This window comes from Saccopteryx leptura, chromosome 1 (assembly GCF_036850995.1).
Source record: "Saccopteryx leptura isolate mSacLep1 chromosome 1, mSacLep1_pri_phased_curated, whole genome shotgun sequence".
Classification (NCBI taxonomy): Eukaryota; Metazoa; Chordata; class Mammalia; order Chiroptera; family Emballonuridae; genus Saccopteryx; species Saccopteryx leptura.
In genome coordinates this window covers 55,978,467-55,992,302 of record NC_089503.1, presented here as the reverse complement: position 1 = coordinate 55,992,302, position 13,836 = coordinate 55,978,467, and the positions used below count along the sequence as shown (strand labels likewise).

Sequence of the window (13,836 nt, the reverse complement as noted above, 5' to 3'; positions counted from 1 at the left end):
GGTCTTGTTGATATTCTTAATTAAAATTAATAAAGAATAAAAAGGGAAAAAAAAAGAAGAAAAAAAAAAAAGAAAAAGAAAAAAGAAAAAACAAAAAACAAAAACAAACAAACAAAAAAAAAACACTCCACACACAAAAAAAGTAATGATTTATTATTTCCCCCTTTTTTCTTTCTTCTCCTTCCCTCCTCTCACCTCTTTAGGTAAATATCGTGATGACCTGTGAATTATATTATGCTAAATGGAACAAAAATTGCCTATAACGGAGGGCCTGATTTGGGGTGAAGAGTTCAAGGTGCAAAAAAGGGAGTAGGGACCTACTAAATGCAAAAAAAAAAAAAAAAAAAGGAGGATATCTTAGACAAGCATCAAATGAATTGCTTGTAAGTGATGGTCGACTAAAAGATATAATGAGAGGGATAAGAGGGAAACAGAAAAAAGGAGAGAAAAAATAATATTTAAAGAAGAAAAAAATAAAAATAATAAGTAAAAATCTGTTGTATTAAGTGGAGTGAAGACTAAATACAATGGAGACTTTGGGTTGGGAGGAATGCTAGTGAGTTAAAAAGCAATGTAAAAAGTACCCAAAATGCCACAAAAACAAACAAATAAAGGAAAACCAAGAACAAAAGCAGAAAAGAAAAAAAAAAAAATAACAAACAACAAAAACAAAAAAAAACTTTAGTCCCAAATTAAATAATTTGTTCGTAATTGAGGATTAAATGAGAGGAAAAGTAAAAGGAGAAAAGAAGGAACAAATAGAAAGGAAAAAATAAGAAAAAGAGAGAAACAAAGGAAGAAAAAAAGGAAAGGGAAAAAAAACAAAAAGAAAACAAAAGGGGAGAGAGTGAGAGTTAAGGGTTTTGGAGTGTAACCCTAAGGGAGAGTAAGGATGAAGAAAAGAAATAAAATGTAACACTTATGGGTAGTGTAGTTCAAGAAAAGGGTAGCATAAGATGGGCAGAGAATAAAAGGACCGAGGTGGAGGAAATACAAATAAAGACAATAAGAAAGAAGAGAGAAACAACAACAACAAAGAATTAGTGGAAGAAGTTATAAAGTCTGTGGATTTTTCTTGATTTTGAGAGGTTAACTTCTTCCTTTTTCTTTTCTCTCCCTCTTCCTGGTCCATGACTCTGTACCCCAGGTTCTGCCCCTGTGTCACGCTTAGGTAGGGATTTGCAGTTGATGGGATTCTATGGCAATGTCATATAATTGGCTTTAGTCTCACTGGTAGTCAAGGCTTGTTGGCGTTTGTAGAGTCCAACAATGAGAGAGAGTTTGCTTTCCTGGAGTCTCTCCCCTAGTCTCCCCTTCCTGAATTAGCAGCCTGGTGATCCAGCTATGAGGCTGCCACTGCTTCTGTCTGGGGAGTAAGAGGCTCAAAGAGCTGGGAAATCCCCACTCTATCCTCACTCAGCGCAAGGCTCTGGGTAAGGCTCTGGCAGTCAGAGCCTCCAGCGTAATCAGGCAGGGCTGGGAGTCAATTGTTGTCAAGGTGACTGTTCAGCGCCTATCATTCAGTTGGACCACTCAACCCAGGCTTTCCACACTTGGTAGCCTGTTTTGGCTGGAAAGAAGATGCACTATTTGCTGCTTGCTATATAGATCTTAATATCTGCCAAGTCCCTCTTGTTAGGTATATCCCTGAATATGGAGGCTCTGTCAATCAGAAGTTGCCCCCGCCCCTTTAGCGAAAGGCACTGAAAAATATTATGCCTCTTGTCTTGGATCGCTGAACTGGGAGAGATCTTATCAATTAGAGCCCCGTGGGTGCGTAGATTTTGTGGGTTTAGCTAATTTCAGTGATTGGATCCGCAGCTGTGCTCCAGAGAGTATTTCAGGCTGCCTGCGCGCCCCTCCCCCAACGCTTGATTGTTAGCTCGAATGGCTGGGTGAGGTGCCCCGTCCACGGAGAGAATCTCCTGACTAGGAAAGACAGGTTTGGCGCCCCTCCTGGACTGCGTCACGGGGCGCGCGCGCGCACGGCTTCTCAGAACAGCGGGGCTCGTGCACGCGGCTTCTCAGAGCACGCCGGTGGTGGCCGCTACTCCCCGGGACGCGGCTCGGGGAGCGGGCGCGCGGCTTCTCAGAGCAAGCCGGTGGTTGCCGGCACTCCCCGGGATGCGGCTCGGGGTGCGCGAGCGCGCGGCTTCCCAGAGCACGCCGGTGGTGGCCGGCACTCCCCGGGATGCGGCTCGGGGCACGAGCACGCGGCTTCTCAGAGCACGCCGGTGGTTGCCGGCACTCCCCGGGACGCGGCTCGGGGCGCGGGCACGCGGCTTCTCAGAGCACAGAGCACGCCGGTGGTTGCCGGCACTCCCTGGGACGTGGATGGGGCGCGCCTGCGGCTTCTCAGAGCACAGAGCACGCCGGTGGTTGCCGGCACTCCCTGGGACGCGGCTCGGGGCGCGGGCGCGCGGCTTCTCAGAGCACGCCGGTGGTTGCCGGCACTCCCCGGGACGCGGCGGGGGCAGCTGCACGTGTGGGTTGACTCACCCCAGGCGTATTCCCTCCTGGGCAACAGTCTCTCTGCTTTCAGTGTGGATGCTCCGAGGATAAATTTTTCTGCTTCTAGTTGACAAATTTGTTGAGATTTTGGGGAGATCTGTCGGACGCGCTGCTCACGGCGCCATTTCTGTGACGTCACTTAACTTTTTCTTGAGTTCGGTGAACCAGTTGTTGAAATGGCACTTGTAATCAGGGTTCTCTCTAAGGTGGGTACCTGGGCAGCTGCCCAATGTAGAAATCACAAATTTGCATTCTTTACTCTTTTTTAATGTTCATCTGTGGGTCAAAGAAAAGACACCACAGCTAAGGTCATCAATTTCTTTATCTGCAGAATAGAATAATGAACTAGATAATCTATTAAAATGTTAGTAAAGGCCCTGGCCGGTTAGCTCAGTGGTAGAGCGTTGGCCTGGCGTGCAGGAGTCCCGGGTTTGATTCCTGGCCAGGGCACAAAGGAGAAGCGCCCATCTGCTTCTCCACCCCTCCCCCTCTCCTTCCTCTCTGTCTCTCTCTTCCCCTCCTGCAGCCAAGGCTCCATTGGAGCAAAGTTTGCCCAGGCGCTGAGGATGGTTCTGTGGCCTCTGCCTCAGGCACTAGAATGGCTCTGATTGCAACAGAGCTACGCCCCAGATGGTCAGAGCATCGCCCCCTGGTGGGCGTGCCGGGTGGATCAGGGTTGGGCGCATGTGGGAATCTGTCTGACTGCCTCCCTGTTTCCAACTTCAGAAAAATACAAAAAAAGAAAGAAATGTTAGTGAAAAGTACACAAGATTAGGATTTAGTGTTTTATTGGCTAAAAGGTAACATCACAAAGGGAGATAAAAATCTTTTAGTTTTGATCACATAGACATTTAAACAGAAAGACATGTTGCTGGGGGTCAGAGGAGCATTTGATCAAGTTTGTCAAGGAAAAAATATTTTTATTACCTTACATCTCTTATTAGCAGAAATAATTTCATTCATTAATAGACAAATTAGATTGTTTGTAAATGAAACAAAATAAATTTGTTTCTGGACTTGCTAACTTTGAGGTACTGATGGAGCATAGGGATTGTTTTGGCAGGAAGACACAGAAATATCTCATGAGAGTGCATGACTTTCGAGAGCATGTTTTATTTATTGTAAAATTAGTTTTGAATAATAGATTTCTTTTCTGTCTAACACAACATAAGGCAATGAGTACAGAAATATAGATTCAAATTACTGTAGATGTTATGTAATTTTTTTTGCATGTTTTAATTCTCATAAATCGCCTCAAGTCTGAGAATTGCTAGTTTTTTTAATTTTAATGATATATAACACAGTTGTTCTTAGTAGCAAAGTATTAGAGTTAAATTTATAAAACATTATTTGTCAGGATAAGTAATTACTTAATATAACAAATGAAAATTTTATAAAGAATCTAAATTACATTTAAGGGATATTTCATAATTTCTATGGCTAATAGACTAATTATTTTAATCTTGATTACTTTTTAATCTTGCTTAAAAATGCTCTGCATCTGTCTCTGCTGGCCTGAGGGGAAAATATGATGTGTTAATGCTGGTGTTTACACTTTGTAATTTTATATAACTGCTCTTTTATTAATCTAATCAGTGATTTTGTAATCCTCGGTACTTTTGCCTTGAGTGGTTGTGCTAAAAGGGACACTTAAAGTTGAAAATATTTTTCTGCTTAGTCAGTTATTTAATCCCCAGAATCATGATCATTTCCTTAAAGATATTTGTCTCTAATCAAATGTTCTTAATGCACTCTCTTGGTGAATAAAGAGTGGGTATTTCAAGGGTGTTGGGTAGTTTTGAGGCAAAAAATATTTCTTTCTTTTCTTTAAAAATATATATTTTTAATTTTTTAGTTACAGCTAACATTCAATATTGTATTAGTTTCAGGTGTACATACAGCATAGCAGTCCGCCATAAACCCCAAACTAAAAGGAGAGGCCTCAATACCACGCCTGCACACATGAACCTGACTGGTCAATACAAGAGGTTTAGACACTTGATTCAACCAGGGCCAATCAGGTGCTTTCTCGTGAGAATTTTTAACTTTATATTTCAAAATAATTTTTGAGTTATAGAAAAGCTGAAAGAGGAATACACATATATCCATCACCATGTTCTTTATTTCCTGAGCATCTGAACTTCAAGGGAGATGCATGAAGACTGGGAAATGGCATGATCTTAGACTTCTCTGTCTCAAGATTCAGTTGTTTGGCTTCTGCTTGTATTGACCTAAATATTATTTTGTTTGTTTGCTTTTTAATTTGGGATGTACTTGTTATTAAAATATGCCCTTCACACTTTAGAGTATGGAGAGAAACAGTCCTAGCCAATAAACTCTTAAATTTATCATTATATTCCAAGGAGACCACATTTCTCATGAGCTCCTCTTGACAGTGACTTATGGTGGCAGGGAAACTAAGGCAAGTGCATTCCTGGAGGGCATAGGGTGACTTTTACTTGAGGATACCCGCTGGCCTTTGCTAACTAACCTGTTAAGACTGCACTACAAAGTAAGATGCTACTTTCTACTAAAAATTTTTTTTTTGCCTTCTCTACTTAAGTCAAAGTGAAGTTTATATCAAAGTGTGACAGTCTTCCAGTTTCCTTCTTGTCCATTTTTATCTTCTTTCTATAGTGAATGTTACCCCTCCCTTTGTTGGATTATCATTTATTTTGCCCAAGAATGTCATGCTTTTTTAACCACCTTCACAGCTACTTGAACATTAAGTTCTCCTGTCTGTTCTTTCGACTCATTGGTTCTTATGATAACTACATCCCCCTAGTTTTTGGTAATTAATCACTGCCATCTGGTTTCTATTATGTCAAGGCTTCACCATATACGTGGATAGTCATGATTCTGGCTTTGTGATTGCAACTCCTACTGTCATTCCTGGTCAGCAGAGAAGAGCCACCTCTGTACTTCTTAGTGATGCTGGAGTCGTTTTCACAGCTCGGTCCTCATGGCCTTGATAAAAGGTGTGTTCTCTAGGCCTTTCATGGAGCATTCCTTAAGGTGGGTCTTCTGCCCTTATATAATTTCTCCATCCCAGCATGCTCCTTTTCCTCAGACACTTTATATTATTATTAAAAGAATGGTTTATGAATAGAATGGAACTATGAATACAATGTAAACTAAAAGCAAAGGGAAAAGGCATGTGGTATTTTAGAGTGGAAAATAGTATGACTCAACTAAAGTAAATGTGTTGTGTGAGATGAATGCTAAAAATGCTAACCTGATTGGAAACCTGAGTAATGAAGGAAATGAGATAGTAATTTACTTCAAGGCTGAGAGATTTCACTATATGCATCCTTTTGAAAGAATCTTTTAAATTCATTTTTTCCATAAATTGATCAGATGGCTGTGTATTAGATGTATCAACTGAACAGGGAGAGAATACAACAGATGTACATACGTGAAAGAATCAGAACTTACATAGTGTCTGGAAAAACATATGAAAACAATGGTATGCCTAAACATGCACACAGCTGTTTATTTCTTTCTTGTCATTCTCTTTGATTTTTACCTGTAACCTATGGAATAAACTCTTCAGATCCTGAAGTCTCTCCTATGAGTATCTTTTTAATGGTGCCCTTTAAGTTACTGAAATTTATTAAAATGCTAATTAAATATTTTACCTCAAGCCCACTCTACATACTAAGGCAAGCACAAGTTTATTCCCTTTGAGAATTATACCACATAATCTGTTTATATAGTATCCTGGACATTTTGTAGACAATGCAAGCTAAATAAAATCTAAGTTTTTGCTTGCACTTATGAGACCTCAAATATATCAAGAATATATTTTCCTTTTCATTGTCTTGTTCTCTTGCTCAGTTCTAGTTAGAGATCTCTGTAGATATCTAGAGTCTGTTCTTTTTCTTTTTCTTTTTTTTTGAGAGCAGCTAGAAGCACATTTTGCAACGTTGTAGCTCTTTGAGCATCTCCCAGTTAAAGCCCCTCAACTTAAATGCTCTATGTGTTTTATATTTCTGAAGCTCCAAGCAGCTAGCAGCCATGTATGATTTCAAAAGTTTCCCACATACAAAACTCAGAAAGCACAACTTAATTTCTAAATCAAATTAAATCATTTTTTTAAAATAAAATTGTATTGTTTAATCAAAAGATGTTCTTTAAGCAACTAATACTAATATTGTCATCTAAATTCAATTGGAAAAATCTGATGGACAGAGAAAACAAAACAAAAAATAACAACAGATTTTGTTTTCTTTCTTTTTTAAAAATTTTATTTAGTGAGAGGAGGGGAGGCAGAGACAGACTTCCACATGTGCCCTGACCAGGATTCACCCGGCAAGCCCACTAGGGGGCGATGCTCTGCCCATCTGGAGCCCTTGCTCCATTGCAACTGGAGCCATTTTTTAGCACCTGAGTTGGAGGCCATGGAGCTATCCTCTGTGCCTGGGGCCAACTCGCTCCAATTGAGCCATGGCTGCAATAAAGGCAGAGAAAAAGAGAGAGAGAGAGAGAGAGAGAGAGAGAGAGAAGCGAGAAGGGGAGGGGTGGAGAAGTAGGGTGTTTCTCCTGTGTACCCTGACTTGGAATTGAACCTGGGACATCCATATGCCAGGCCAATGCTCTACCACTGAGCCAACTGGCCAGGGCAGATTTTGTTTTCATATTTTGCAATGTTATTTTCAGATAGAACCTATAAATTTAAAACTCAGGAGAGTATTTTTTCCTGAAAAGTAAAATGGTGACAAAATACTTTTTATATTCTCCCACAGTGTTGCTTCCAGAATACTATCTCCCATTTACTGTTGGAATGAATCACTTCAACTCAGAATATAGTGCAAAGAAGAGGTATAATTTTGTATTATAAAGTATCACAAAATTTAATATATTATTTTATAATTTGTTTATGTCACTACTTCACACATTAGACTTTAAGCTTTTTGAGTGAGGGGGATTACATTTTTACTTTATTTTCTACTGTTTCTCACAAGGCCAAATATAAGGTAGACCTTTAGTCACTGGTATGCTGGAAAACTGTATCTCTGAAAACAGAGAAACAAATGTCCTCTTCATTTGTAGTGTCTACCAATTCGTATGATATATATAAAGGCTGATTTCAGCTGCCAATATGGCATCATTGAATACAGAGTTGAGATGAGATATACACTATGGATTCTCGCAAGCTGGTGTGAGCTCCAGCACATTGCTGCCCCAGTGTTTGTGGGAAACAGGAAGCATCACTCCTATTGATAAATTTCCAATTGCAACAAAATTGGTGTGACTCCTATCAGGTTTCTATCTCTATGTTTCTCTGAGGTTTATTTTTATTTTTATTTTATTTTATTTACCATTATTCTCAACTGTATGTTAAGCTTCTGCCTGCCTCTTAAATTGATATAGTTACTGTGAATCTCTTTTCAGGAGCTAACTGGCTAAAGTCTAGTTATGTATGACTGCTTGTAGGCTGAAACAGTGAATTCTTTACTTTGGTTCATTGGTTGGTTAAGAAAACCATGTAGATCTTTCATGGCATTTGTAAAATCTCTGATATTTATGGACAATTGTATAAGTGTGTTTATATGTGATTTTTTGGTGTGTGTGTGGAGAATGGTTAATGAGTTTCATTAGATTCCAAAAAGACCATCATGCAGAAAATGATTAAGATCCTCTGCCCCTAACTTCCTTATATTCTACCACTACATAATCATTTTCAGTTTCCCAAAGTTCCCAATTTTTGTGATGGATTGCCAAATGTCCCCAATCCTTGAAACCTTATTGACTATCAAGTTCAGAGATCTGATTTATGGCTTACTTTTTCATTCTTTGTACTATTTTTTTAATCTTCAACTATTAATTATTAATGAAGAAAATAAAGTAAAGTATACACTAGGGGAGCCATTATAACTTTTTAAAGCCACTGACATATAGACATAAACATCAGTTTTCATCTCATAGCATATACCTAGCTGCTTCTGGTAGAGTATAAAAATACTAGTGAAGAGCAATGGGGTCTAAGAGACAGAAAGTCTGGGTTCAAATAAAACCCTACTCTGTTAGATGTCTGGCCTTTGATGAATAAATAAATGTCTCTAGGTTTCAGTTTTTTCATTTCTAAAACAACTAATAATTTTATTGAGTTGTTTTTAAAAATAAATAGAATATATCTCCAAAGTAGTTAGTAGGACACCTAATGTAAAATAAAAAATCAGTCTGACCTGTGGTGGCCCAGTGGCCTGGAATGCTGAGGTTGCTGATTCGAAATCCTGGGCTTGCCCAGTCAAGGCACATATGAGAAGCAACTATGACAAGTTGATGCTCCTTGAACCTCCCCTCACTCCCTTCTCTCTCTCACTATCCTCTCTTTAAAATCAATAAATAAAATCTTTAAAAAATAAGCAATCAATAAAGGTTAATTACTACAAATATTATTTTTATTGTTTCATTATTATATTTTCCTGTTTTTATTATTGGACTACAAGATTCTTGAGGTATATTTTATAACTGAAAACATAAAAATGCTTACAAAATATTTGTTGAATAATTAAATAAAATGAGAAAATATATCTCATAGACAGCAACTTACCAGACTTGCTTTTCTACAGTGAAAGTAAACTTTATCAGGGTTCTCTTAAAATTAATCATTTTTGTTTATTTTGTAAAGAGAAGACTGAGTATAGCCTTGCGAATGTGTTTTGTTTTTACACTATAGATGATGGGGTTGAGCACAGGCGGCAAAAGCAGGTATATACTGGCCATCATTGAATGGACCACTTTGGGGGCTGATTGGCCATAGCGGTGCACCAAGGACAAGCTTATCATGGGGATGTAGAAAATAGCAACTGCTCCAATGTGAGAAACACAAGTACTGAATACCTTGTGTCGTTCTTTGGGGGAGGCCATACTAAACACAGAGTAAATGATCAAGATATAAGACAGAACAATGCATGGTGTATCCACCCCTGTGGTCAAGATGAGATCAATTAATCCACAGATATTGTTGGCTCGAGTATCTGAACATGAGAATTTAATCACATCTGGATGGTAACAGTAAGAATGGGAAAGGACATTTTTCCTACAGAAATTGAGGGATTTAAGGAGAAGGAGTAGTGGCACTATTAATACTACAGTGCGTATAATTATTAAGAGGCCCATCTGAATAATTCTGGAAGTAGTGAGAATGATAGTATACCGCAGAGGGTTACAAATTGCCACATAGCGGTCAAAGGCCATAGCCACTAGCACACCAGATTCTATGAAAGTAAATCCATGAAGAAAAAACATCTGGGTAATACAGTTATCTAGACTGATTTCTCTTGCATTAAACCAGAGGATGGGTAATGTTGTTGACATTGTAGAAATAGTCAAGCCCAAGTCAGCAGCTGACAGCATGAAGAGGAAATAGTACATGGGCTCATGGAGATTCTTCTGGGTAATGATGACAAGCAGGATCATGCTGTTCCCAGAGAGGGCAATGGCATAAAGAAAGCCAAAGGGAAGAGGGATCCAGGCATGGACAGACTCCAGGCCAGGTATGCTGGTCAATAAGAAAGTAGGAAGTATAGATGTCAAGTTACCTAAAATCTCCATGTTTTGTGGATTTGTAGTACTTGTTCTCACACTGCTAACATCCTATAGAAATAAGAAATTACAGGTTTATACAAAAATATTGAGATAAATTTTCTTTTGGTTAAGAAAGTTATCTAAACACATGGATAAGTACTCTAACATCATGACTGCTCTAAATCAAAATCTAGTTTACATATATGTTTATATGTGTGTTTAGTCTTAAATTCAAGAAAAATATGCTAATATAAATTTATAAATATAGGAAGATATATTTTCTATATTGACAGAATTTAAAACTTCACTAAGTCACAAGATTAAATGATTAGAGACTTTGTTAAAAAAATAAATTTATTTTGAATGAGTTGTGTATGAAGTGACTAAGAGAAGTCCACTTACAGATTCAGATATTGATTTGTCTTCAGTGCTCATGTGGATATGAACCACCAAAAAGTATCTCCAGAATTTTGCTTATAATATACATTTGGAAGTTATTGTATAAGTGCTATTTAATCCACTGTGTAGGTAAACAACCTCAGAAATTTGTTTTACAACAGAAAACTGGTAAGGATGAAACTCTGTTGTAGTTATTGGAAAGGCCTATAAACTAGACGAGACTAAGCGGTTCTACAGTAATATTAAAACCAGGAGAACATGGTGTCATGACTGGGTTTACATGAACAACTATGCTGAATTGCTTGAGTGGTCATATTTTCTAAGGATTAATTCTTTAAATGCATCTGAGAACACATCAATCACTCTAGAAAAAATAGCTTAAGTTCAGCATTGAAAGCTGAGAATCTGCTATAGTGGCTTGAGGAATGAATAGAAAAACAAGTAGTAGAGGCACAATGTCTATATTTTAAAAAATATATTATTATATATTATTAGTGAAGGCAAGGAGAAAAATAAGCCATGACTGAAGAAGATGTCAAGTGAATCTAAAATTTTTGTAAGAATGGAAAGACCTAGACAAATATACATATTTGCAAACTGATGGTAAAGACACATACAATATATAGTGAGAAACTGAAAATATAGAATGATAGAGATTAAATGATGTAGAAAATTCTTTAAGAAAGTAGTGAGTGATTTAATATACAACATAATAATTAGCCCTCAAAAAGATGAGGATTATCATTTCTTCTGACACTAGTAAGTGGCAAATGAGTAGGTTGGTGGAGGTTTATATGAGGAGAATATCGCCCAGTGCTACTTTTTTTTTTTTACAATTTTTTTTTATTGTGGACAAATATACAAAATGTAAAATTTACCATTAACCACTTATAGGTCTGCAGTTCCGTGATATTAAGTACGTTCGTATTATTGTGCAACTATTGCCACCATCCCTCTTCATACATCTTTCCATCTTATAAAAAAGAAACTCTATACCCATTAAACAATAACTTCTCATTATTACCTTTCCAAGACCCTGGCAACCAACATTCTATTTTCTCTATTATTTTGGCTATTCTATGTACCTCATATAAGTGTAATTATATAGTATTTGTCTTTTTATGATGGCTTATTTTACTTAGCATAATACATTCAAGAGTCAGTCAAGTTATATCATACATTAGAATTATCTTTTTTTTTTTTAACCCATTTCTACTTTTTCCCTGTAAATTATTAGGTAAAAATTACTGCTGTTCAAGGAGTATGAGGTGATAGAGGTAGGTCTGAATATAAGATAGGGTTTTCCATAGACATTGCAGAGAATAGAAGGGGCAGTTGAATCAATACACACAGAAATGTTATAAAGTCTTGTTCAGTTCTTTACCTAAAACCTATTTATTTTAATTGACCAATATCACTCGATTAAATTTGATTTCAAAATAAAAGAATAAAAAATCTTAAAAATACATTATTAAAATAAATTTTATTATAAAAATAATTCAAATAATCATCATAAAGTTATTAAAAATATTAATATTTTTTAACCAAGCTCTTTAAAATACTAAGTAAAGTTTACTTTCTGAGAATAAAATCCTTATGAGTAAGTTTACATGTTACCATTCCCTTTATGCAAGCTTCTACAGTTCCTTTTAAATCTATACTTCCTAGGATGTGGTAGGATTCAAATAATTTAACAACTGGTTCTCTGTCCTAATGATCATTTTAAGTATAGAAAAATAATATACCAAAAGCTAGTTTATTATTTCATGCATTTAATACTTAAATAAAAACAATAAAAGAGGTATAAAAAACTAGATTATGTTATCAGGAAGAGTTTTAAATTATTAATGAAAAAATATTAAATAATACCTGACAAAAAACAATAAAATTGTTATTTAAGATATTTCCATACTACTTCTTGATTGGTGTCCTCACTTGCAATTTTTTTCACCTGTGGATGGAATAAACATTACTACGGGTGCTTAGACTATGCTATTGCACTGATGAATATTAAAAAAAAGTAAAGAATGTAAATTTGTGATTTCTATTGATACTTTGGGTGGCTGACCAGGCACCCACTTTAGAGAGAGCTCTGATTACAAGTGCTGTTTTAACAACCAGTTTGCTGAACTCAACAAAAAATTAGGTATCAATTGTGTCAAGTTGGTACAAACTGGCTGAATCCCACCACTGTTCCCAAGGTTTTCATTCAATCTCAGAAAATTTATTGCAATATTCAATTTAAATTAGTAGGTTTCAGATACCTGTCTGCTATGTGGATCTCTGAGTATAAGAGAGACCCTAACATTATCTGCCTTTTCTGTAAGCCCATATGAATATTTGTGAATAGATAACAAACTACAACATCACCACAATGAACACCTTTATCTGCCTCCTTACCATCTTCGTATGGAAAAAGAATCCTTTTCTTTCTCCACTAGCAGAGAGAGAACAAGCTATAATTTTAGAGCCACAAACTTTATAGTAAAGTGGTATTAATTACTTTGTGGGGCCATTGGTAAAATTTAAATTTCTCTAGAGTCATAAAAAGAGAAAAAAACTTTGCTCTTCATCTATAAATACAGGAAAATGCTGTGTAATCTCAGGAGGGTTTTAGCTACTAGTTCAAGTGACAAGTGGTCCATAGGGATCTTAAATGCAAAGCAGATCAATCAAGTTATCTATATAAATAAATGTTTAGACATTGTTTTATCACAGGAGAATAGAAAAGTGTATGTCATTGTTTCTAGATTATCAATATACTGGGAACATAGTAAAGCAAACCAATGCTCACTCAATAATTATGATGACAATGAAGGTAGAAGGAATATGTACCCCAGTCTGCAAGACCTTGTTTCTTCATTATTGCAGTGAACCAGAGGGGAGTTGCCATCCACTCCTGAATCCATCTCTGTTCAGTGACTCACTAGCTTTTCCTCAGAAAACGGGTCAGCCCCATTTTTCTTGCAGCTGAGGTTACTGTAGGTGAATAATGAGTTCCCATGTGCATGTGTTCTTGCTCTTGTACTTGCTGTTTTACTGTGGTAATAAGTTTAACATCCTGAACTCATAGGGTATATTGTATAAAATAATAAAATATCCCTGATTAACCCTGCTTTCTTGAACCCTTGTGTAATCTTCTGATCTTGAGTGTGCAAAGAACTTATACTTGCTTTTAACCAATAGACTATTGCAAAGGTGACAAGTTATTACTTTCATGCTTATGTTACATAAGATCTGGCTTTGATGATCTTATGTAACATGCCATGTTAGGCCCACATGCAAAGAAATGAGGATTGTTTCTGGCCATCATCTAGTTAGGAACTAAATCTGGCCTCCTCTAGCCAATAGTCAGTAAAACTCTGAGTCACTACCTGAATCTTACTAAAACCC

At 37.0% G+C, this 13,836-nt stretch overlaps 1 protein-coding gene across 1 annotated transcript; it reads right to left on the bottom strand.

Annotated features, from left to right (window-relative positions):
• Positions 1-9,132: 9,132 nt before the first annotated feature.
• LOC136388854 (olfactory receptor 51F1-like) lies at positions 9,133-10,071 on the bottom strand. The gene has a single exon (XM_066360663.1). The coding sequence runs from the start codon at positions 10,069-10,071 to the stop codon at positions 9,133-9,135; it is 939 nt and encodes a 312-aa protein (XP_066216760.1).
• Between the last annotated feature and the right edge of the window lie 3,765 nt (positions 10,072-13,836).